We start from the raw sequence: 26,006 nt of genomic DNA on the forward strand, positions 1-26,006 counted from the left end.
ATTACTATATTTTACCTTCATTTATCTTTTCTCTAACATATAGATCTGAGTGTCTGACCTATGTCATTTTCCTTCTTTCTGAGAAACTTAACATTTCTTGCAAGGCAAGTCTACTGGCAAAACATTTCTTCAGTTATTGTGTGTGTGAGAAAGTCTTTATTTTTCCTTTTACTCTTGAGGGATAATTTCACTCAGAATTCTAGGATGGTGTTTTTTTCCCCCTCTCAGCACTTCAAATATTTCACTCCAGCATGATGTATCAGGTAAAATGAACTGAGATCAACGAGCCCTTAGTGTGAAGTTTTATGTTTATCTGGCTAAGAGCCAGGCTGTGTTTACTGTTGGCTGTAGCTGTAGGTTTCAGAGGCTAAAATTCCCCATAATGTCCTTATTTTGTCTCTCCTGTTGTCTTGGGTTTCCCTAATAACTCCTTCTGAAATAAAGCCTGTGTCTTTATAATAAAGCAGCTCTCTGTTGTAATCCTGTGTTATTACACAGGAGCCCTATTGATGTTGTGGTGAGGTGGGGGGAGGAGGGTTCCATAGCCCCTCTGATTTGGTCTCATTCCTCTTCTGAGCCTGTGTGCCTGGGCTGTGAACTTCACAAGTGCTTCTCACCTCATCCCCCCTCCCCGTTGGTAGGTGCAGGTGCACACAGGGCCTGAAGGAGGTTTTCTCTCTTCCGCTCAGACTCCAGCAATTAGTCAGTCACCCTTTACGTTTTTGCCCCAGCTGCTGGCTCCACTGGTGGTTTCTGCTCCTGTTAAGCTATGATTCTCTGTCTTTGCCTGTCTCTTCACTTCTGGGGGACAGCTGGTTTGCCCTGTGACTTGACGTCTCTGGTATGTCTGAGAAGAGTTGCTGATTTTCTGTTTGTCTTTTTTCTTGTTGTGAGCATGGTTGTGACAGCTTTCAAGCTTTTTTTCAGAAGTCCATCAATGGCTGTCATACTTGTACATATTATATATATATATATATATCTTTCTATGAAAGTCATGATGTCGTAGATACCTTAGAATTTTATTACTGTTGTAAATGGTACCTTTTTCTAATTACGTTATTTGATTGGTTGTTGTAGGCATATTGGAAAACTACTGATTTTTGTCTCTTCATCTTCTGACAGCCTTGCTTTTTGGACCACGCCTAATTGTTGGTTTTCAAACTTATTGAGTTGGACATGTAGATAATTTCAGTCCCACTCCTCTCTTAATATGCTCTCTTAAACCTTCAAGATAGATGTTGAGCGTGTTGATAGGGGTTGATAGTGGGATATATTTCTCTTCTTTGCATAGTTTTTGCTTTTGATGTACCTGGGAGTTTAGAGTTCTAAAAATTCCTTAGTGAAGCTTGATGTCTATGCTTTGAGTGATGTGATGTCACTTCATGGAAGAGGGTAAACAAAACATCCCTAGTTCTTAGGGTTGTGGTGCAAATATCTAGATATAATGTTACGTATAAACTTATTTTGCGGAGTGGAGCTAGAACAGGGTAACACTGACGGACCACTACCCATGTGTGGAGATCCTTACCTGTGTAGGGTATCCTTTCATTGGTTTGGACAGCAAGAGGGTGGTGTTGGGCCGTGGACCGCTTTTCCTGCCCTTTTGTCAGTGTGAGGAGAGCACATCTTAGGATCAGGAATCAATTCAGCTATAAACAACAGGAATTTTGTTTATTGTCACCAAAAGAGTTCACCAAATGAGATAGTGGTTTTCAGAATTACACTGTGGAGGGCTTCCCTGGTGGCGCAGTGGTTGAGAGTCTGCCTGCCGGTGCAGGGGACATGGGTTCGGGCCCTGGTCTGGGAAGATCCCACATGCCGCGGAGCAACTGGGCCCGTGAGCCACAATTACTGAGCCTGCGCGTCTGGAGCCTGTGCTCCGCAACAAGAGAGGCCGCGATAATGAGAGGCCCGCGCACCGCGATGAAGAGTGGCCCCCGCTTGCCACAACTAGAGAAAGCCCTCGCACAGAAACGAAGACCCAATACAGCCAAAAATAAATAAATAAATAAAATAAAAAAAAAAAAAAAAAAGAATTCGGTCAACAACCTTTAAAAAAAAAAAAAGAATTACACTGTGGAAATGATTTGTCCTTTCTTCATCATCCATTTTCATTTGGGGGGTAAATTGTTATTTTGGAGTAGGTTTCAAACCATATTTGATTGTGCTCTGTCTGATACAACTAGAAAATCATAGAGGTGGTTTGTGTAATGGGTTTAGATCTTTGGAATCTATTTCTAAAAATCACCAGGATTAACTTGTCATAGCGCTTTGATGTATTTGCAAAAACATGAGGATTATGTATCTCCTTTTCCTCCAACATTTTAATTGTTGTTTAGTTTAAACTTGACTAATGATCACCAGCTTACATATCTTTATTTGACGGTTTAATGTCAACCCATGCCAACCAGAGTTTGTATTATTATATACTAAAGTTCCTTTCATAAACTCTGAAGGTTTTGATAAACTACTGTCTTGATGACCATAATGTCATTTTGACCTGAGGACTTTTTCAGATTTAAATGAGCTTGGTGGTTTATTAAATGTCATGCAGAGTTTAAATCCTGGGTAAATTTAGCTGTTGCTTTTTTTTCACTCCTTTGACTAATGATTCTGTCAGTGGAAAAGGCATGGGTAGTGGTTGATATTGTAATAGGGGTGGGGTGGGCGCGAGTGACAGCGTGTGACCCTTAGTGGGGTGGTTAGATGTCCTGCTCCCCCAACAGTCAGCCTCACAGTGGTCTGTGCGCGTAGCAGAGAGTGCGGTGAGAGACGGATCGTGGCTGGCCTTCTCCTTGGGGCCCTCCAGGCCCTCTGGCCTTGGGCCGGCGGGTGAGCTGGGGGCCTTGGGGGCAGGCTGCGGGCTGTGTCCTGCAGGGCTCCAGAGCCCTCGCCAGGCCGCCCACGGTCCGGGCCCGGCCTTGAGGCAGCGGCGAACCTCTCCCCCATCCCTGCCCCTACAACCTAATGGCGGCGGCAGTGGTCTCCGTGGGTCGCAGTGCGTGGGACCCGGCCCCTGATTTGGGCAGCCTGAGGGCCGGCTGGGTCCTGGGCACCTGGCTCCCTCAGCGATGACGGCTGGGCGGGGTCTGGGGACCTGGCCCTGCGGGCGCCGCCAGCTGAGATCTGCCTCCTCAGCCGGGCTGGGCACTGGCGGGAGGACCCGGGCAGGGTGACCGGCCCGCGCAGGGACCCCTCCCCTTAACGAGGCCTGGACCTCGGAGGGCCAAAGTTGAGCCTTGGGACCTTGCCTCGTCTTGTCAGAACAGAGACTAACATTTGTTTGGTGGACGTTTACAGGAACATCGTAAACTGACCATGACCCGACCTCAAGAACAAAGGATCTGACACCAAGAAGCTTCCAACAATTAACCCCGCCCCTCCCTCACCTTTCCTGTAAAAGGGCTTTGCTGAAAGCTTTTGGGAAGTTCAGGGTTTTTAAGGCATGAGCCACCCGTCTCCTTGCAGGGCCCTGCAGTAAACCTTTGTCTGCTCCGAACTCCGACGTTTCAGTATTGTTTGGCCTCACTGTGCGTCAGGCACACGGACTTGAGTTCGGTAACAATATCAGTTTTTTGTTTGTAGGGATTTGAACCAAGTCTTTTACGTCTTTCCTTTTAGGTGGTTGATTATATCCTGCCACCCTTGGTCTCCTTGGTTCAAAGCGGGAATGGTAAGTGTGACCACATCAGTGAGAATTCCATCAGTTACACATTCTGTTTTCATTCTATCTCCACGTGGTCACGTTCTTGGCATTTTTTTTTCTTTCAAGTGGAGTGGAGACTCTTCAGCTTGCGGCTGCTCTCAGAAACCACATCTCTGCTCGTGAACCAGGAGGTTGGTGATGGCAAGAAGGAGGCGAATGTCGATTCTGACAGCAATCTTCTGGCTCTCATTAGAGATGTCTTACTTCCCCAGTAAGTCCCATGCACTGCACTCAGGCAGAGAAGTGTAGGGTGCCCAGGGTGCTTCTGGCAAACGAGGTCCAGTGATGGGCTCGGGGTCGCAGGGACCTTATATTTTTGCCCGGGGGCTTATGCGCTCCCTGTAAAGGAGGTCTAGAAAGAGAGGCAGTAACTACTGTGCTGCATAGGACGCAGGAGAATCTCAGTCCTTCTTCAAAAACATCCATTTAGAACTTTATCTGTTTTCTACAAGACACATGACTGGAGTTTTGCAGATTTAAAAATGTTTGTGGCCAGAGGGATAAGGTTTATTATTCAAGGTCAACATGACAAGACTCCTGAACATAGAATTGGGACTTTTCCTGGACCTACTCAGAAATAATAGAGATGGAAAGAAATCTTCCTTCCCTCCCCTCCAAACTCTTGGAATGGAAATTAAGTTTAGTTAAAAACAGGATATTTTTTGTGGGGGAGGGATGGTGGCAGAACAGTTAATGACTAGTAATTAACAGAAGGGGATTATTTTTTTTCTTTTACTCCATTGCTCACATAGCAAACACACAATAGGATGACTGCTGAGAGCACCCAATGCAAATATGTTAAGCTCTAAAATGGCACCTTATAATTCAGACAACACTGTAAATTTTATCAAACAAAAAAATTGAAGTTAAAAAAATTGAAGTTTAAAAAAAGTGCATGCCACATATCACTATTAAATAAATTTTTTATAAAATTAAACAAATGTTGGAAAGCGTGTCAGGCATTAAAGCGCATGCCTAATCCTGCTTCCTCAGGGCCTGGCCTACAGTCTGAGTCAGTTCAGCAAGTTTTCAAGGATGGCAGCTCCACCAGATGCTCCCCGATATTTGTTAAACTTCTCAAGATCTGTTCTTATTAAAAAACCTTTTTTTTTTTTTTTCACAATATAGAAACCAGATCTAATTATATTCCGAAGAGCTCAACCACTCCTTGTTGGCTTAGGAAGGTATATTTTACGAAGTGTGTAGCCAGTGTGTGACAACCCTTCTCCCAGCTGAGGGAGCCTGTCTTGACTGACGGGAGCTTGACCTGTGCCGGCTTGATTTACAAGCTAGACCCTTGGTTCTTTTTGCTTCCCGTGCTTCTGCAGTTGGCTTCAGGGAGACTCCTGGTAATACATACAGTAAGAATACTTTTGATACTCAAAGTAAGAAAATGATTATCTATATGAAAAAAAATTAAACTTTGTCATGTGGAGCTTTCTCAGTGATAAACTATCAATGAATATATTTTTGGTTGCATTTGTTATATATGCGTGTGTGCATGTGTGGTTTGTACTTAATGTGGGTAAATATAAGATTCCAATCTCGTTTCATGGGATTAATTAATGCTATCAGTGCCATCTTGTCTGCTACCCGACGACTTGTACTGAAACATTTTTCAGGACCTGAGATGTCCCCCAAGAGGGACAGGATTTCCTCCAACAAGACTTCTCAGTTTAACAATAGTTTGTTAACACCGATGCACATTTGAAAGAAAATCTCATTGTTTCTAAAGTCTGCCCACTTTTGGAACAGTCTGTAGTATAAAAAGTATTGAATCTATAATTTTAGTGCTCCTGTTTTATTCATTTGAGCTATAATAAATAATATGTATTTCCTTTAATGGGCATCTTTACCTTTTCCAGAGATGAGGAATTGAAGAGGAAAACACAAATGTAAACCACATGGCAACTCAAGAGCAAATGTAATGTAGATGAGCTCAGGTTTTGATTAAGCAATTTGAAATGCACTTTGGATAATGTTATGGGATTTATGGGGATGTGGTGTGGAATGTTTTCAAACCTTGTGTACTGATTCTGATGTGAAGTGCAGGTCTTGGCTCTGCATTTAATTCTTTAAGCCTCAGTTTCCTCATCTATAAAATGAGGATAATTGTACCTAATTTAAAAGATTCAAAAATGAGGATTAAATGGGATACTTCTTGTAAAGCACTTAGTACAGTGTGTGGGACATAGTATGTTCTTTTTTTTATTGTTTATTTATTTAATTTATTTTTGGCTGCGTTGGGTCTTAGTTGCAGCATGCGAGATCTTCGTTGAGGCGTGCGGGAATCTTTCGTTGTGGTGTGCAGGCTTCTCTGTAGTTGTGGAGTGCGGGTTGTTTTTTCTCTTCTCTAGTTGTGGCGTGTGGGCTCCAGGGCGCATGGGCTCTCTAGTTGAGGAGCGCAAGCTCAGTAGTTGTGGCACGCGGGCTTAGTTGCCCTGCAGCATGTGGGATCTTAGTTCCCTGACCAGGGATCGAACCCACATGCCCTGCATTGTAAGGCAGATTCTTTACCACTAGACCACCGGGGAAATCCCCCATAGTACGTTCTTGACAAATATGTAGCACCACTACTATTATTATTAGGAACATTATAATCCCTCCTATTAAACTTTAAAATGAAGATTGTAATGGTACAATAATAGTAATACTACATACTTCATAGAAGTGGCCATTAAATAGATGCTGATGATTGTGCCCACCTGGCATATATAGTAAGGGCTCAATAAATATTATGTAAAAAATTTAAAAAAATGAAATACAAATGATGAATTCATTTAACTTTGATACTGGAAAACTAGAAACCTTGACAAGGAATTTGGTCTTTGCAGATAGCTCTTGGCAATTGTAAATTTAGAAATGCTTATAATGGAAAATTCATGTTCTTCAATGAGTATGTGCATATAATGGCTTAAGAATAATAAAGTTTCTAGAGTTTATAGGAGCTATATAAAACCTGCTTCAATGTGCAAATAGACATATTAATGTCGATCCTTTTAATTTTGTTAAAGTTTTAATCCTTCTTTGACCTTAAAAAATACTTTGGGTAAAGCCAAGGTGACAGTCTTTTCAATCTTTTCACCTGAAAGTGTTGTATTAGTTAAGACGATTTCTTTTTTTTTAATAAATTTATTTATTTTATTTTTTTATTTTTGGCTGAGTTGGGTCTTCGTTGCTGCACGCGGCTTTCTCTAGTTGCGGTGAGCAGGGGCTACTCTTTGTTGCAGTGCGCAGGCTTCTCATTGCGGTGGCTTCTCTTCTTGCGGAGCATGGGCTCTAGGTGCACGGGCTTCAATAGTTGCAGCACGCAGGCTCAGTAGTTGTGGCTCACGGGCTCTAGAGTGCAGGCTCAGTAGTTGTGGCGCATGGGCTTAGTTGCTCCGTGGCACGTGGAATCTTCCTGGACCAGGGCTCGAATCCATGTCGCCTGCATTGGCAGGCGGATTCTCAACCACTGCGCCACCAGGGAAGCCCCAGTTAAGACAATTTTATTTGCAAACAGTAATACTTAACTCAGGCTAACTTGCAAAGTAATTATTTGCTCACATAACTGAGAAGTCAGAGACTTGTGCTGGTGTCAAATATAGCTGGATTCAGGGGTTTGAATTGTGTCTACAGTACTGTGTGTATGTCTCTTTCTTACCATCTCTTCTCTGCCTACATCTATGTGGCTTTGTTCTCAGAGAGGCTCTTTCTACTTGGTGGTTAAGTGGCTCCTGGTTTATGATTCTAGGGAAAGAGTGGATGTCTTTTCTAATGGCTGTTACAAAATTTTCAGGGAGCACAATAATTTAATCTTGTTAAATACCATGTAATACCTCTCTTCCAGGTGCTTTTCAGAACTGTGGTGTGATATGAATGAAAATTCAGTTGTAAGAATAAATATCATATTAAAATAAGTATTAGTTATCATTCTCAGAGAAACAGAACAAATAGGAGATATATATAGAGAGGGAGAGGGAGAGGGAGAGAGAGAGGGACAGAGAGATTGAGATTTATTATAAGGAATTGGCTCACATGATTATGGAGGCCAAGAAGTCTTAAGATCAGCAGTGTGCAGGCTGGGACCCAGGAGAGCCAATGGTATAGTTCCAGTTTGAGTCTGAAGGCCTGAGAACCAGGAGAGCTGAGGGTATACTTACCAGTACCAGTCTGAAGGCTGACAGGCTGGAGACCCAAGAAGAGTTGATGTTTCCATTCAAGACCAAAGGCAGCAAAAGACCCATGTTCCAGCTCAAGGAAGTGGCGCAGGAGGAGTTCCTTCTTACTCAGTCTTTTTATTCTATTTTGGTCTTCAGTGGATTAGATGAGGCCCACCCACAGTAGGGAGGGCAATCTGCTTTACTCAGTCTACTGACTCAAACGTTAGTCTCATCCAGAAATACTCTCACTGGCACACCCAGAACGTTTGGTGACACACCAGTAATCAAACGTTGGTGGCCCGTGGCCCAGTCAAGTTGACGCGTCACTCCATCTATCACAGATAACATGAGTGAACGGCTTACTATGTAAATTGTGAATATCAAAGAACTGTTACCCCTTCTTACTGTGCATGCTTTGCTTTCTAAAGAGATGAAGTTTAGTTACAAGCATTTGTTTAGTGCCTTTTGTATGTGGAGGATTATGTAATAACCACATATAGAGAGATGGTATTTGAGTTAGACTTTGAAACCTGGGTATGATTGGATGGAAGAGGAGTGGCTACCCCAGGCAGGAATGGGGTAAGCAAAGGTGTGGAAGAGGCAGAGTAGTGGGCAGTGAGCAGACCAGCTTATTTCTAGCAGAAATCTGCATGTGAGAGTTCTGTGAAATAAGCTTGGGAGAAAATGTTTTCTCTCTTCATCAGCCCATTCATTCACTGATACTAATTGTATCCATCTTATTTCATAGGCATATTTCTAATAATGACTAAGATAGGCACAGCCTCTGCCTTTGTGGAATGTATTGTCTGGTAGAGCCAGATATTTCATAAATTAATAATTTTTTTTAACCGTAGAAGTTTGTAAGTCATGTAAGTCATTAATGTTTAAGTATAAATTAAATAAATATCAAAGCTGCCTTTCTTAAACTGTGAGCCTACACCATGTTTATAAACGTGCTGAGGAACACATGTTCTTTCTGAAATATTCTGTGTGCTTTTGAGTTTTACCCATTTAACTTTTTTAAGCTCAAGGTTTCTCAACATTACATGACATTAGGACACTACTTACTGAGGCTTATCTGTTAACATCACCTAGAACTCTAGATTCCTTTGATCACAATCTTTAAATACTATTCCATTATGGGCATTTCCATGTCAGGAACAAGAAAGAGATGCTCATCATCAAAACTTTAACTTTGGATTATCAGTGTTAACTAATAATACAAGAAAATTAAACTCTAAATATTCTATTAGTTTTTCTGTTGGTGCATAACAAGTTAACACAGAGTTAGCAGCTTACGTCGACATCTGTTGATTAGGTCACGCTCTGTAGGTCAGGAGTCTGACTTCGTGCGACTGGGCTCCTAGCTCAGGATCTCGAGCTGCTGAAATCGCATGTCTGCTGGACTGAGTCCTTGAGTGAAGACTCCGGGAGGAATCTGCTTCCCAGCACACTCAAGCTGTTAGCAGAACTGTTTCTTGTGGTATTAGTTTCTCAAGACTGCTGTAACAAATTACCACACACCGACCGGCTTAAAACAACAGAAATGTATTCTCTCACAGTTTAGGAGGCCGGAAGTCTGACATCAAGGTGTCAGCAGGGTTAGTTCTTTTTTGAGACTCTGAGGGTGAATCCACGCATCTCTCCCAGCTTCTGGTGGCTGCCAGGCATCCTGGGTTTATGGCAGCATCTCTCCAGTCTGTGTCTGTCTTCACATGGCCTTCTCCCCTGTGTGTCTGCCTCACATTCACCTCTGCCTCTCTCTTGTAAGGACATCTGTCATTATCTTTAGGGCCTACCCTTAAATTCAGGGTGATCTTACCTCGAGATCCTTACCTACATCTGTAAATCGCCTCTGCCTCTCTTTTGTAAGGACATCTGCCATTATATGTAGGGCCTGCCCTTAAATTCAGGGTGATCTTACCTCGAGATCCTTACCTACTTCTGTAGAGACCCTTTTCCCAAATAAGGTCATATTCACAGGGGGTCAGCACTTGGACATATCTTTTGGAGGCCGTTATTCATCCCAGTATACAGATGCAGGACCAAAGTCACTGTTTCTGTGCTGCCTCATGTTCTTTTAGGTGCCCGAAATTCTTTTCACGTGGCCCCTCCATCTTCAAGTCAGCAGTGGTTTGTCAAATCCCCTTCATGCTTGCCATTACTCTGACTTCCTCTTTGGCCACCAGCTTGAGAAAACCGTCTGCTTATTGAAGTTGGTAGTAGTGTTCATTGGTAATGTGGATCTTGTGATTAGAATATATTTGTATTCAAATCTTGGCCCTGCCATTGACTTGGTGTGTGAGCCCTCACTTCCTCCTTCCCCTCCCTGCTTTCCATTTCTCCTCCTTTCTTCAAGATAGTTGAAATGCCAGGAACGTAACTGCTATCTGTATGGTTAATGAGGAAAAGTTTTTTTCTGGGAAGAAAGATAAACCACATATACTCAGAAAATTGCCATGATTTTTTCCAGCAAAGAGACAAGATTTAATTTTAAAGGTTCATGCAGAAGAGAAGAGGCAATATTTAATGGAACCTAAGCCCAGAGTGACCTTATTAATTAAAATCAGCACCTCTCAGAAGTTTTATATCAAAGTCATTATCAGTGAAATCTTAACATTGAAAGTAGTCCTCTGCTGACTGTTTGAACTTTTTTTTCTGACACTTGTTACATAAGGGGAGAGCGTTGCTCTTTCAGTATTTAGCTATAAGCAGGACTAGATCCTCCACTCAGGAAACACATCACTACTCTTGGGGAAGAGGAAATTCTAATATTCCTACAAATGTAAATAATGTAATTTGAACTACCTTGTGTGATTGTTCACAGGAGGTTTAAAACCCTTTCTTCTTCTCTCCCTCCTTTCTCCCATTTATCATATAAATGATATATCAAGTGACTTCTATGTGCCAGGAACTCAGGATACAGTGGTGAGAAAGATTGAATCCTTGCCCCTCGGTGTTCATACCGTATAGTGGGTGAGACAAAGCAGTAAATAAATAAATATATAAGGTGATTTCAGTTAATTGTGAGTGCTCTGAAGAAAATACAGAAAATGGTGTAAGTAGGTAGAGAATGACACCTGCCATATCAGTAAACAAAGGATGTTGTGGCCATCAAGCCCTCAGCCACTGCCACCACCCCAGACTGTGCACCCTGGGGGGATTCAGGATGGAGAAAAGCAGGACACTGGCCCCGGATAGCTAAGGTGCATATCAAAGGAATGATTTCAGTCAGCCCAGACTCTTGCATTTTCCCATACGGAGAAAATTGCTAGATTCGTTCACTTTAGGTGTCTGGTTTTTCTTTAATTGACAGTAATCTTTTGATGTTCCGACTACCTGCCTGGTTTTTGTTGCAAAAGCTCCTGTATATCCTGGCCCCTCCCTTACTTCTCTGGAGTGGTTCCTCAGAGCGATCTGAGAGGCTGCCTCTCAGGCTTAAGTCCTCAACAAGTCTGCCAAATAAAACATAATTCTCAACTTTTAGGTTACGCTTTTTTTTTTTTTTTTTTAATCGACAAGGGGAAATGGAGGGAGGGCCTATTTTATTTTATTTCAATAGCATAGTCAGGGAAGGCTTTATGCCAGGCAGCAAGCCGTGGGGGAAAAATGCGCTAAGCAATTTACCTTTGGTAGACTGGAACCACTTTGCCAACATGTTTTGTTCTATTTTCATATTTTTCTTTAGCTTTGAGTGTTTTGTATTGAAAAGAGATCATGCTGATATAAATGTGTTTACAGTGTTTTTATGACAGTAGGACATTCAGCATTTCTCTCCTGGGGAAAGTGAGTACTGTCTTTTTTTTTTTTTTAACAATTCTCTTGTGACCTGTACAATCATCAGGGCCATAATGACTTCATAAATTATTAAGGCTTTGTTTTTTAAAATCTCAGGACTGTATCCTGGACAACTTAGAATTGTATTTCCTTTTAGAAATTTGAATTTATAAATGGATTTTATTAGTGGCAACACACTGTAGAGTTGATGTCTCTGAAATAATATCCAGCAAAAGTCATGAGTTTCACTACCTGATTTCTGTGTTGGTGGCTCAGAGGACATCCAGATGTTTCTGTATTGCATCTTTGTCTCCCTTAACTACAAGTATTCTATGTTAAAATAGGCATGAACTTGACCATCTTTGATGGGAATCAGAATATATAGGAGTATTTCATTTTTGGCGATTCCTTAGGTAAGTTTTTTTTTGCACATAATATTTAATTAAATATTTTTGCACCAAAAGAAAGTTCCACTTTGTTCTTTTTACTTAATCCTTTTATGTTTTGAGTGTGTACCTAAATCAGTGCATTTAGGTAGAGTGATCTTTCCTCTTTTGGGGGTACAACCTATGGGAATCTGAATTGGGATAATTTGGGAGTTAAAGGTAAAGGCTCTTTCATCCTTCTGAATCAGAATAATTCTAGTGCTCCAGTTCTTTGGATAATATTTTGTAAACCTTGAGTGTTGCTTTAGTGCAGTCATTGTTTGGTTGTTTTTTTTAGCCTTTCAGGCCTTCATAATGAAAATTTGCTGTTGATTTTATCAAAGAAGCCCAGACATTAGGGCTTACTATCTGAAATTATATTTAATACTTATTTTGAAGTCTTACCTATCTTTCTCTCACTTAAAAAATGTAATATATATATATATATATGTATGTATGTATGTATGTATCTTCCCACCATTTGTTTATTTCTCCATCCACTTATGTATCCATGTACCTACTGATATGCTTAAGTATCTATGCATCCACGCAAGACAATAGAGTGTCGCGTAGAACTTAGGTCACATAAAAACACAAGATTGGAAAGTCTCAAGATATCAACGATTTATTTGATTTATGCCCTCTCTCAGTTCATAAAATTTTGGAGTTGACCGAGATATCACCTAGTACAAATTTTGGAAGAACCTGTACCGAAAATGCCCAAAAGAGTAGGTTATCTCCCCCTTTCTCATAGCGGTCCAGGGAAAGTCCTCAGCCTTCTCCAAAGGTAGATTTCACCTCCATGCGTTTACTGTTTGGCAGCCTTCTGTTTATCTGACCCCACACATCTCCTTCCTTTAAAATCTTTAAGCCTGGAATCCACCCTGCACTGTTACAAATGCATTTTAACATAATGCCTTCCTCATAGCTTCCTTTGCTCAGAAACCTTGAAACCTTTAGGTGGCAGAAAATAACATTAATAGTTCTTACCCAGCCATTCAAGACTCTCAGTGTTTTGCCTCTTGCCTACCATTTTATGTTAACATCTGCCTTCTCCACTATATGATTTCTCTATTCCTGGTGAGATTTACTTAGTACTTTCTGAAATTTCCTCCTTGGAACCTGTGTCTTCCTCCTACCCCCAGACGTCATACTGTGAATATCTGTATCTATACTTATATAACACTCTTTTATTGACTGTCTTGTAATCTACTTACCTATACCTACATTTATAAATGTTTTAAAATCATTAAACAATTCCTGGTTAGTAAATATCTAGGATTTTCCCAGTATTTCACTATTATATGTACTGCTACAAGACCATTTTTAGGGCCACATCTTTGGGTGCATACTGATTTCCTTTTGTTGAATCTCTAGATGTGGAACCACTGTGTTGAAAATTAAATACATGTTAAGGGCATTTGACATGTTTTGACAATTTGTTTTTGAAGATGACAAACGGTGTATACTACCAGCTTCTGTTTATGAAGCTGCCTGTTTTTCTGTACTCTTATTAGCTGCAGCTTGCATTCCTTCGGATAGTCATGATGCTGACAGTTTTCTCCCCATATTTGTTGGCCATATATATTCTTCTTAGGTGGATTTTGTACTTTTTTTTTTTGGTGGGATGGTTGTTGGTTTGCAAATAGCTCTTTATATATTAAGAATGTATAAAATCTACCAATATTCTGCAAATAAATTTCCCTGCATTTGATTTGTTTATGGTGGTTTTGCCACTGAGAAACATTTACTACTTAAAAACTTGAAAACTGTGAATATTTTTTGGATTCATTTCTCTTTGTTGTCATGCTATAGAGGCCTTCTCACCTAAGAGTATGTGAATATTTACTCATTTTAGTATTTCAACAAAGTTAAAAATTTTTACTTGAATTTTTAATTTATTGATGATACATTTTCATAAGATATGGCCTGACCATTCTGTCTCCCTTTCTGTGATGACTCTTTCTTGTCCAATGTTGGGTCACCTTTCTTTCCTTTTAATTTGTGTGTCTATTCTTGATCCCACGCTACACTTAACAATTCCAGTGGTTTTGTAATGTACTTTAGCTTTTCTTTTAGCAGGTTCTTCCTCATTGTATTTGTCCTTAAAATTCCTTGGATATCCTGGAATCACTCTTTCCTCCCAGATTCTCAGAGTACACTCCATTGACATGTGAAATGTGAGTTTGGGGTTTAATTCCAGCAGAGTGGACCTTTTTACGATATGGTGCCTCCCCTTTCCCTCAATGAAATAGGCACTTCTTTCCATGTGGCCAGTTCTTTGGTCACACCCCCCAGAATAACTCCTCACAATAATCAGAGTTATTTAGGTAGCCTGTTTCAATGTTCTGCCAGCCTACCTGCTTGACACTGGTTACTCCAGGCACTTGACAAGGTAGGGAAGAGTCTAGCCCTCGGATCCCTGAATATGTGATTTTTAGCACTTTTCTCTCCTCTTGGATAGAGAATTTAGTATGAGTGGCTTTTCTTGCCTGGTTTTCAGCTGTTTGGAACCTAGCAAAGATCCCTTATTTGGGGAGGATCCTAGAAGTGGAAGAGAGGGGTGTTGGGACACTGGACGGCATACTCTCACGTCAACAGCAGCGATCGCAGTCTCTGGCCGGGCTCAGCGCACTTGGAGTGCTCCTCTCCAGCCCCCGTCCATCCACGTGGGCCAGCTCCACACTGGTCACTCTCCTTTATAGCCATTTCAGGAGTCTGGGGTTATCTTTTTTTTGTTTTGTTTTCCTGCCAAGTCTCATTCAGAGGAGTGCAAAATCCAATTACTATCAGCTCAGTTGCATTCTCTCTCTTGAGAAAGACAAGCTTAATAAATCACAGCATTCTTTTGGCTAGTTCTTGCTGACCATTAGAAACCTATCTAAAATATGTTCAATATATCAATATTTCTATTCTAAACATATCCATTATAAAATTTACCCTTCTTTTTCCAAGGGGAAAAAAACATAGCAATATTCTTTGGGAAAATTGTTACGCGTTAGACTGGTACAAGCTTCATCCTTCCCTCCTGTTTCAAGGTTAGATAACCTTCAAACAACCTCAACACATTTGTATTTCAGACAGTAAAAGTTTCATCAGTGTTTTGGGTTTAAATGTAGGTTCTACATATTCTTGTTAAGTCCCTTTAAAAATATTTCATATTTTTCAGTCCTCTTGAGATTGTTTTGTCTATTATATTTCTAACTAGTTGTCCATGTGTTCTCCTCTGCTTTCTGTACAAGCATGTGAGTAAGGACATCCCATGGGCAGCTTTTTAAAATTCATAGTTTTGTGGTGCTTTCCTCAGTGATTCCAGTAAGTCTGGGAGTGGGGACGAGGGGAGCTGGTCATCTGGGGTATGTGAGTGACTCCTAAGAAGCTTCTTACCCCTACTTCTGTTGAAATTCTCTGGCTGACAATTTGCAAATACCAGTAATCAGTGGAAGAGTGCATTCTTCTCTTATCTCTGACTTTAATGCCTCACTATAAACTCAGCAGTGCCTCAGATTCCCTGTTAAGGATGTGTGCTGCAAAGGCTTAGCTCAGCAGGTGTGGGGTGGTCCAAACCTTGCACCTTATGAAGAAACTGGCTCTTGACTCCCTTCTGGAAGAGTACTTCTGAGCCTTTGGAATATCCTTCCTGATAAGAGAGTCTGTATCGCATGAGCCATGCCAGATAATTCACGCTAACAACGTGAATTATGGCGGGGCATTGGGCCACACCATATCAGCTTGACCCTCGGAGGGGCTGGAGACAGAGGTTAGCCACACAGGCACTCCACACCTAAGTGACTGACCCCTAATAAAACCCTGGACGCCAGTGCTTCCCTGGCTGGCGGTACTTCACACGTGTTGTCACGCATTGTTGCTGGGAGGATTAAGCCCTGTCCACACAACTCCACTGGGAGAGGACAGCTAGAAGCTTGTGCGTGGTCCCTCCTGGACTCTGTACTATGTGCCTTTCATCTTTGCTGATTTTTAACCAGTATCCTTTCTCTGTAATAAACCGCAATCGGGAACATAACAGCTTTTCTGAGTTCTGTGAGTCCGTCTAGCAAATCATTGAACCTAAAGGTAGTCTTGGGTGCCCCCAGTTGAGGATGATAAGAGCTTTTTATTTTATAAGACTATTAAGAAAAGGAAAATGCTGAGTTGTTCCTTTTTAAAAAAATTTCGAATTGTATGTTAATTTTACAAATACATTTTTATCACCTCTAAAGATGTTCCTTGATTTTTGTTTTATTCGTATGATAAAATGTCTGGCTTTCCTCAATTTGATTTTTATTTGTTAATATTTTATTTATGAATGATTGGTATTTTGTCTTTTATGTTTGTCATACATGGGTGAATCTTTAATTGCTGTAATTTAAAAATATTTCATAAGAAAAATTAAAATATGGTACTTCCTGGCTCCTTAAACAGAGTGCTCTACCCAGTTTAACATTTCCTTGACTCACTACCCCCATTTTGAACATTATGGTGTGTAATGGGCCCTCAGGTCCCATTGGGGGATGAGTGGCTGCTTCCTCTGCGTTAAATGCTCCCTGGACTGCTTTCTGCTAGGAGTTCTTGGGTTTGCTTTCTTTTGTTTTTCCTATGCTTTCAAGCCCCACTTCTTGTAATTCTTGGGTTGTCTTTCTGTAATAGTCCCTCTCCTCCCTTTACTTGGCTTCTTTTTTAAAGACTGTGGGCTTAGAGGCTGCATAATTAAGCTTGTTATGTAATGATTTCCAAAATGAGAGTAAATAGGCTCTGAGTAAGAGCCTGGGGCCCTCTTCTCTAGAGGATAAAACATCTGCTTCATGTCATGGAGTTTTAAATACACATTTTGGATTTTTGGAGATGGTTTGCTCCCTCGTTAGTTGGTTGTTCTGGAGAGTTAAGTCGTAAAGTTGATTGGTTAGTTTGTCCATTTATTTATTCATTCATTCATTTGGTGCTTATTAACTGAGCATCTACATGGTGTTGTTTACTGGATAGCTGAACCTAAGTAGGTCACACACAGCATACAGGCCAGCTCTATATCTAGCAAATAACATGGGAGCACAGTGGAAACTTTTGATGAAGACATTTTGAGTTTTATTCTCTCTGGTAATACTTTTCATTTCAGGTTCTAAAGTACTAATAAGAATGCCATTCAGCAAAGAGTTGACATAGCAGATCTGAGGCTGCTCTCCTGAGAAAGCCCTGCTTGCAAGGCTGGCCTTGGCTGCCATCTTGGGACTTGGCTCTCAGAGAGCTGCCAGTCAGTGTTTAACTGATGAGGGTAGTCCTCTGTGCCCAGACTGTTTGTGCAGACAGTATGGTTTATGCTGGATGCCTGCCTTCATCCTGGGAGTCTGGGATTTTTGGTACATGTTAGGTTGCCTATGCAGCCAGCCCCACGCGATAAATACCTTGGTCACTTGAGTGTCTAATGGGCTTCCTTGGGCAGTAACATCACGCACACATGCTGCGTTTTTGTGGCTGGGGGGAGAGTGTGCTCTGTGTGACCGCTCGTGGGAGGGAGAGAGGATAAGGAAGTTTGCACGTGGAATCTTCCAGCCTCCACCTGTGTCTGTCTCCCTTATGACTCAGCTGTGTGCCCTTGCTGTGCTGCTGTACTAAGTCTGTACTATAAATACAACTGTATGTGAGTCTTATGAGTCCTCTAGAATCCCTGAATGTGAGGGTGGTCTTGCGACGCCCGACACAAATGCCTAATGTTTCTGGGTCTCTTACTATGTGCGCAGCTCAATACTAATCATTTTACCTGGATTGTCTTATTGAATCTTCCCAACATCCCTGCTCTGTGAGGTCGGTCAGTATCATCACCACCATCGGCAAGTGCCAGTCCTATATCTCATACATTTATTTCAGTATCTATTTTCTTCCACATGTTTGAAACATGGAATATTGTTTCTGTTGTTCAGAGGAAACTTTAAGTGACAAAAGCACTGAGTGTTTTTTAATCACGTTGTCATTTCAGGTACGAGCACATCCTCACGGAGCCTGACCCCGTACCAGCGTATGCTCTGAAGCTGCTAGTTGCCATGACTGAACACAACCCAACTTTTACCAGGTACTGTCACTTCAAATTTTCTTTTCTTTGTTTCTCATCTAGAAAGTGAATTTTCTGTGTTCTGAAAATGTTGTTAAAGATGATGAGATTCTACAAGGCTAATGTTGGAGTTACCACAGTGGTAAATTTTCATGTTTTATGGTTTGTAGTATCTGTCATCTATGGTGTTTTGGGTCATGTTCTCATATTTTTATTCTTTATTAGAGTTTAAATACTGTGGAATTCATAATGCTTTAAAATTATAAATTCTTTAAAGAGAAAATACTAACACATAATACTTTTATTCTTTTTAACATCTTTATTGGAGTATAATTGCTTTACAATGTTGTGTTAGTTTCTGCTGTATAACAAAGTGAATCAGCTATATGTATACATATATCCCCATATCCCCTCCCTCTTGCGTCTCCCTCCCACCCTCCCTATCCCACCCCTCTAGGTGGTCACAAAGCACCGAGCTGGTCTCCCTGTGCTATGCGGCTGCTTCCCACTAGCTATCTATTTTACATTTGGTAGTGTAGATATGTCAATGCTACTCTCTCACTTTGTCCCAGCTTACCCTTCCCCCTCCCCGTGTCTTCAAGTCCATTCTCTACGTCTGCGTCTTTATTCCTGTGCTGCCCCTAGGTTCGTCAGAACCATTTTTTTTTTTTTTTTAGATTCCATATATATGTGTTAGCATATGGTATTTGTTTTTCTCTTTCTGACTTACTTCACTCTGTATGACAGTCTCTAGGTCCATCCACCTCACTACAAATAACCCGATTTCGTTTCCTTTTATGGCTGAGTAATATTCCATTGTATATATGTGCCACATCTTCTTTATCCATTCATCTGTCGATGGACACTTAGGTTGCTTTCATGTCCTGACTATTGTAAATAGAGCTGCAATGAACATTATGGTACATGACTCTTTTTGAATTATGGTTTTCTCAGGGTATATGCCCAGTAGTGGGATTGCTGGGTCGTATGGTAGTTCTATTTTTAGTTTTTTAAGGAACCTCCATACTGTTCTCCATAGTGGCTGTATCAATTTACATTCCCACCAACAGTGCAAGAGGGTTCCCTTTTCTCCACACCCTCTCCAGCATTTATTGTTTGTAGATTTTTTGATGATGGCCATTCTGACCGGTGTGAGGTGATACCTCATTGTAGTTTTGATTTGCATTTCTCCAATGATTAGTGATGTTGAGCATCCTTTCATGTGTTTGTTGGCAATCTGTATATCTTCTTTGGAGAAATGTCTATTTAGGTCTTCTGCCCATTTTTGGATTGGGTTGTTTGTTTTTTTGATATTGAGCTGCATGAGCTGCTTGTATATTTTGGAGATTACTCCTGTGTCCGTTGATTCATTTGCAAATATTTTCTCCCATTCTGAGGGTTGTCTTTTCGTCCTGTTTATGGTTTCCTTTGCTGTGCAAAAGCTTTTAAGTTTCATTAGGTCCCATTTGTTTATTTTTGTTTTTATTTCTGTTTCTCTGGGAGGTGGGTCAAAAAGGATCTTGCTGTGATTTATGGCAAAGAGTGTTCTGCCTATGTTTTCCTCTAAGAGTTTTATAGTGTCTGACCTTACATTTAGACTAATCCATTTTGAGTTTATTTTTGTGTAAATGACTCTACTGCCCAAAGCAATCTACAGATTCAGTGCAATCCCTATCAAACTACCAATGCCATTTTTCACAGAACTAGAACAAAAAGTTTCACAATTTGTGTGGAAACACAAAAGACCCTGAGTAGCCAAAGCAATCTTGAGAAAGAAAAATGGATCTGGGGGAATCAGGCTCCCTGACTTCAGACTATACTACAAAGCTACGGTAATCAAGACAGTATGGTACTGGCACAAAAACAGAAATATAGATCAATGGAACAGGATAGAAAGCCCAGAGATAAACCCACGCACATATGGTCACCTAATCTGTGACAAAGGAGGCAAGAATATACAATGGAGAAAAGACAGCCTCTTCAATAAGTGGTGCTGGGAAAGCTGGACAGCTACATGTAAAAGAATGAAATTAGAACACTCCCTAACACCACACACAAAAATAAACACATATACTTTTAAAAAGTCAGTTCTCGCCTCATTGTACTGAACAATTGTTTATTAAATCTCTGTAGTATTTATAGACTATAATTTTTCTGCTTTTTTTTTTTAAGAATTAATGTTTTTTTAAAAATAAATTTATTTATTTATTTTTGGCTGCATCGGGTCTTTGTTGTTGCGTGTGGGCTTTCTCTAGTCGCGGCTAACGGGGGCTACTCTTTGTTGCGGTGTGCGGGCTTCTCATTGTGGTGGCTTCTCTTGTTGCGGAGCATGGGCTCTAGGTGCGCAGGATTCAGTAGTTGTGGCACGTGGGCTCAGTAGTTGTGGCTCATGGGCTCTAGAGTGCAGGCTCAGTAGTTGTGGCGCACGGGCTTCGTTGCTCCGTGGCATGTGGGATCTTCCCTGACTAGGGCTCAAACCCGCGTCCCCTGCATTGGCAGGCGGATTCTTAACCAGTGCGCCAACAGTTAAGTCCTTAATTTTTTTTTTTTTTTTTTAGTTGACATACTTTCATTGAGTAGTGGAGAGCTTTTTGTCTTTATTGAAGACACTACCTGTGATGATACCAAATTTTTTAGTGCTAGTTGCCTAGGGTAGCGGCAGCTGCTTCACTCTTGCAAAGAAGGGTTTGTCAGAGACCACCCAGCTCTGCAGAAAGGCAAGAGAAGAGTTGTTGCTTTCAAACAAGAAGCCTAGTTTTGGTTGTATGGGTGATGTGTGAGGACCTTTTGGGATTGGATCCTGTACCTGTAGGTGCAGTGCACCTGTAGAGTTTCCCTTTGATCTTTCTCAGAGAACTAAATCATACAGTCCCAACCACCTGGATTTCACCTGGTCTTATGTTTACAAGTCCTGCATAGTGATGAGCCAGCATCATATTGTTAGTGCTGAACAAGAAAGGCTATTTGTAGAGTATCTGTATTGAGTGAAAGGCTGACCTAAGACAACCTTCGCAAGGGGTGTGCCAGGGCCTGGGGTATGCCATGACCCAGTCGCAGGGCTGCCCTGGTGCTCTGGGTCTTCAGGTCAGCCACCGTGTGGGGCCTGTCACAGCTCTCAGGCCTATGTCCTTCTGCTGTGAGCAGCCTCATTTGTTTCCAGAGAGTGACATATAAATATTACCCTGTACTCCCTGTGCCACGTTGTAAAAGACTTTGGGGAGCACTTAACCCTTTATATTGTTGGCAATTCTGAATCCTGTGTTTCTGTAGTCTTTTAAAAGTCTGTCCAATGAGCCTTCCAAATTTCTCACTCAGAAGGCACCATTCTCTATTCCTACAGAAGAAATTTATGTCTAAAGAGTGAATCTGTGTTAGGAGTTAAAGCCAAATTCAGATAGTTGTTTCTTTTCTGGACCTTTGATACCAAGTGGGAATATTGTATACTGATTTTATCCTCTCATTAGATTGAACAGATTGCGTTTCCTTTTTTTTATGTTGACTCTTGCTCATTCATGTGGCATGTTTTCCAGGCTACTTTCTCTTCTTGCCAACTCTTTATTAAATTCATCTGAATTTCCTCATATTGAGGGAAAAAAACCTAGTGAGGTGGAAACAGATAACTGATGACCTATAACTTTTTTATTTTAAAATGGTTAGACACTAGGTTTAGAAGTCAGTTTATATTTTTTTAGTTTACAAGCAGAATTCAATGGATTAATTTTTATAAACTTTTTTCTTTGTTTTCCTTGCATAATTAATACTTGAATATATTGTCTTTGTATTAAATTCCAACACTGTAATCACGAGGTCCCCTGGGCTTCCTCATTCCCCACCACTGCTGCACAGGTCTCTCCCCCAGGGCTAATACTTGTTATTATTTTGGTGGGTGTCCTTCCTGAACTTTTTTGGGAGCTATTTAAATTCAGTATGTATATACTGAATTTAAATAGCTTCGCTGTGTGGTGGTCAGTTTTTAAAAAAATCATAGATAGTATCATTGGGTGTGTGTTTTTCTGAAATTTACCTTTTCATTTATCAAAATTATTTGAAGATCTTTTCGTATCAGTATTTATTCACACTCTTGGCAATATCTTTGCCAAACTTACGGATGAAAATGGGATTTCATTTCATTTTGCATTCACCTATCTACTGATAAACTCGAACCTCTTAATATTTATTCACTAAATTCAATTGTAAAAGGTCCATAGCCTTCAACCGTCAGTTCTACTTCTACGTATCTGTTCAAGAGAAAAACTCATATATACACAAAGATTTCTGCCTAGGCAAATAAGTTTTAAAATGAGAAAAATGGTTTTAAAATTAAATTACGTTATAGCTATAATAAACACAACTGTGCAAGGGTTTGAAAGGGCAAGATACGTTTTGAATACTGCTCTACAAAGATATCCTAATAATTTTGTAAACTGAAATTGTTTATCACCCCCAAACTCCATTTAAATACCGCTTTGCCTTTTGTAGGGTCTCTTTCTGTATTCACTGTTCTCTTCTGTTTGCCTTTTCTCTTGAAACAGGATATTAAAATGAGAGTTGTCCCATGTCGATTTTGGCTGAGGCTCCAGAGGTCAAGAGCAAAGCATTAAAGGCCTATTACCACCCACCTGCTCTCTTCCCCCCCACCCCTTCTAAAGGGAGGTTCTAGATCCCACAGGCCCTAGCAACCTGTGTGCATTTTGCAAAATCCATTCATATACCTTGAAGGGGGGTGGGGGAAAGGAAGTTTTTTATTTCCCTAACTGGATTTTCTTTTTTTTCAAAAATGAATTTTAAGTCCAACATTTTGAAATGGGTAATACATTTCTATTTGGGGGGAAAAAACAATATAAAAAGATAATACCGAGAAGACCTGTTCCTTCCTCTGTCCACTGTGATCTTTCCTCATCTTCCCATTATATCCCTTACGGCTGACTGCTTTATTTCTTTTATGTCCAAAGGCAAACTAATGTGACTGTGTATTTTCTCATTTCTCCCTTTCACACACAAATAGCATATTATGTATGTTTTTCTACCCTATGACTTTTTTCCCCAATATTGTTTCTATGTCAATACATAGAGAGCTTCCATGTTGTGTTTTACAGTTATAAACTCTTCCATTGTATAGATATACCGTACTTTGTCTCATTAATGTCTAATGGATAGACTTGAGTTCTTTCTAATCTAGTGATAGAGCAAAGAATGGATAATCTTATGTTCATACTTCATTTTGTATGTATGCATCTACGTCTTACAGGATAAATCCCTAGATATGGTATTTGTGTATCAAAGGATAAATGCACTTAAAATTTGTTTTCAGGTTCAGCCATATTGCCCTATGGTGGGGACTTTACCATTTTGCATCTCCAAAGGACATGTTTGAGGATGCCTGGCCCCCTACAACCTTGCTATCAGAATTTGTTGTTAAACTTTGGAACTTTGCCAGGGTGATGAGAGGTTATTTCATTGTAATTTTAATTTGCATTTTCCTTTTCATGAGTGAAGTTGAATATTTCTTTTTATGGTTAAGGACCATTTGCATTTTGCTTTTTGCTCATGTTCTTTGCCATCAGTCCTTGGTCTTGGCAATGCCACCCTTCAAACTGAAACACCTCCTGCCTGGCTTTCCATTGCACAAATACATTACAGGCCACGAATCCGTTTTACTTCTAACAGTGTCTGCAGTATTCCTATTTTTTTTTTGCTGTCGTGAGTAGCATGACCATGGCTGTTACTTTGTATGCTACAAGTGGTGAATCCATGTATGTTTCTCCGTTGTGTATCCATTCTAGAATGGAAATACTGGCTCACAGAGCTTGTGCTTGCCTAGATCCAGTAGATACTTCCAAGCAGTTTTCCAAATCGGTTGTACCAATTTACATTCCTACTAGCATTGTTCACAAGGTCTGGTTGTCATGTAAGCTTTAAAAAATTTTTTTTAAAGTCAGGTTTACTGAAGTATAAGCTTACATAGAGTAAGATTCACTCATTTTAGGTATGCAGTTCTCTGAGTTTTGAGAAACGTACACAATTGTGCAACCATCACCACTATCAAGATAGAGTATTTCCATCATTCCAAAATGTTCCCTCATGCCCCTTTGAATGTTAGCTTATAAAAATTCTGTCTGCCTGGAGAATGATATGACCAGACTGATTTTAAGTTTCATTTTAATTTTTAAAATTTATTTTTTAAGAGTTAATACATAACACATTTCAAATTTCAGTATTTGAAAGAGTTTACATAGAAAAGCATATTTTCACCCCAGGAGATAGCCACCCTTTGAGCAGTTTGTGTGTGTATGTATATTATCTTTCACATATATGGTAGTATGTCGACTGCACCATTCTGTACTTCTTTTCAAAAATGTGTATAACAGCTTTATTGAGATATAGTTCACATACCATCTGTACTTTTTTTAAAAAACAGATACATAGTATTACATTTTATGAATATTCCATATTTATTTAACAAGTCACCTTTTGGTGAACATTTTTGTTTTCCTAATCTGTTGCTATTATAAAACAAGGCTACAATTAATAATTAATTAATTATTCATCACATGTGTGTGTATATATGGATAAGTTAAATAATGAGAAGTGGAATTGCTTCATCACAGGGTACATAATAGCATCTGGGGATCTTATAAAAAGTCTAAAACCCAGGCCATATCCCAGGCCAATTAAATCACAGTCTCTAAGGCTGGACATAGACATCAGTAGTTTTTGAAGCTCACCAGGTGATTACAACGTGCAAACAAGAGGGTTTTCTTTCGCTCTTTCAATTGAGACCCGTTTCTCTGCCTTTTCATTTTGCTTAACTTACTCTGCCTTTGTAAATTTAGGTGAAACACTTACAGGTTGCTGTCGTGAAGTGTTGTCCTTATATGGGAGCGTCCCTGTGTAGACTGGGTGTGCCCAGTGCCTTTCGTGGGAGATCTGGATTTGGCGTGGACCCAAGTCACGTCATTCCTCAGTGTGTGCTGGCAGCTCTCTCCTAGGTAGGGGTGGAGCTGGAGATGGAGGGGCTAGACCTGGCGCCAGGCGTGAGGTGGGACCACCCCTCTGCTCAGTGGCCATCACCACCTAACAGGGGCAGGGTCTGATCCCAGGTTGTAGAGCAGAGGCCCTGACAGTCGGGCCCGAGCTGGCTCTTTGCCTTTAAGCGTGTGCCTTCCCTGCTCCTTGCCCTGGGACCCTTGCCCCTTGCCCCAGAGGGGGGCAGTGCTGAAGCAAGGGGTCCCGTGGGGGCTTTTGGCTCATGTCAGCTGCAGACAGAGCTGTCCGCAGTGCGCCTCCTGCAGAGGCACCAGCAGTTGTTTCCCTTGCTCTGCTCAGACACAGTGAGTCCAAGTCCCCTTTGTCCCTCACAGCCGCTCACTCCCCTAGAGCAGTCCTCAGTTTGCGCTCTCCATCCTGCCTCGGGGACAAGCCAGCATGCACTTGTGCAGGCGTGGAGTCCAGGCTTCCCACAGCCCTCCTGTTGGTCCCAGTGGTCCTCCAGCCAGCCAAGGGGGTTCATCTCCCCTGTGTAGGACCCCAGGGTTGGGGCCCAATCTGTGGCTCACAGCACTCCCTCCCCAGGGCGGGTCTCCACCCGTGTATCTTCCCCTTTCCTCTGAGCTCCCTCCCAGTGGCACAGGTCCCAGCCTGATCGCTTTTCTTCCCTTCCTACCCAATTACTTGTGGATCTTTATTCCAGCCTTAGTTGTACGGAAGTCTTTTTTTGCCAGTTTCCAGTTAGTTTTCAGTGAGAATTGTTCCTCACGTGGGTGTATTTTTGATGTGTTTGTGGGGGAAGTTGAGGTCCACATCCTCCTCCTCCGCCATCTTGATAGATCTCCCACTGTTGTTAACTATTTTTTGAAAGTAAAATATACCTTACATTCTTATGGAAGATTTTATAGATGGATGTGTTTATGTTA

General features: G+C 41.0%; 1 protein-coding gene across 5 annotated transcripts in view; it reads left to right on the plus strand.

The window, feature by feature from the left end:
- ULK4 (unc-51 like kinase 4) overlaps positions 1 to 26,006 on the plus strand; it is a 529,164-nt gene that overhangs the window by 202,674 nt on the left and 300,484 nt on the right. For all 5 annotated transcript variants that reach the window (XM_061195276.1, XM_061195278.1, XM_061195279.1 and 2 more), the window contains 3 exons: positions 3,622 to 3,673; positions 3,773 to 3,917; positions 18,022 to 18,114. In XM_061195276.1, coding sequence (XP_061051259.1) covers positions 3,622 to 3,673; positions 3,773 to 3,917; positions 18,022 to 18,114 — 290 coding nt within the window. The remainder of the gene's footprint in view (positions 1 to 3,621; positions 3,674 to 3,772; positions 3,918 to 18,021; positions 18,115 to 26,006) is intronic.

Source organism: Eubalaena glacialis, chromosome 7 (assembly GCF_028564815.1).
Source record: "Eubalaena glacialis isolate mEubGla1 chromosome 7, mEubGla1.1.hap2.+ XY, whole genome shotgun sequence".
Lineage (NCBI taxonomy): Eukaryota > Metazoa > Chordata > Mammalia > Artiodactyla > Balaenidae > Eubalaena > Eubalaena glacialis.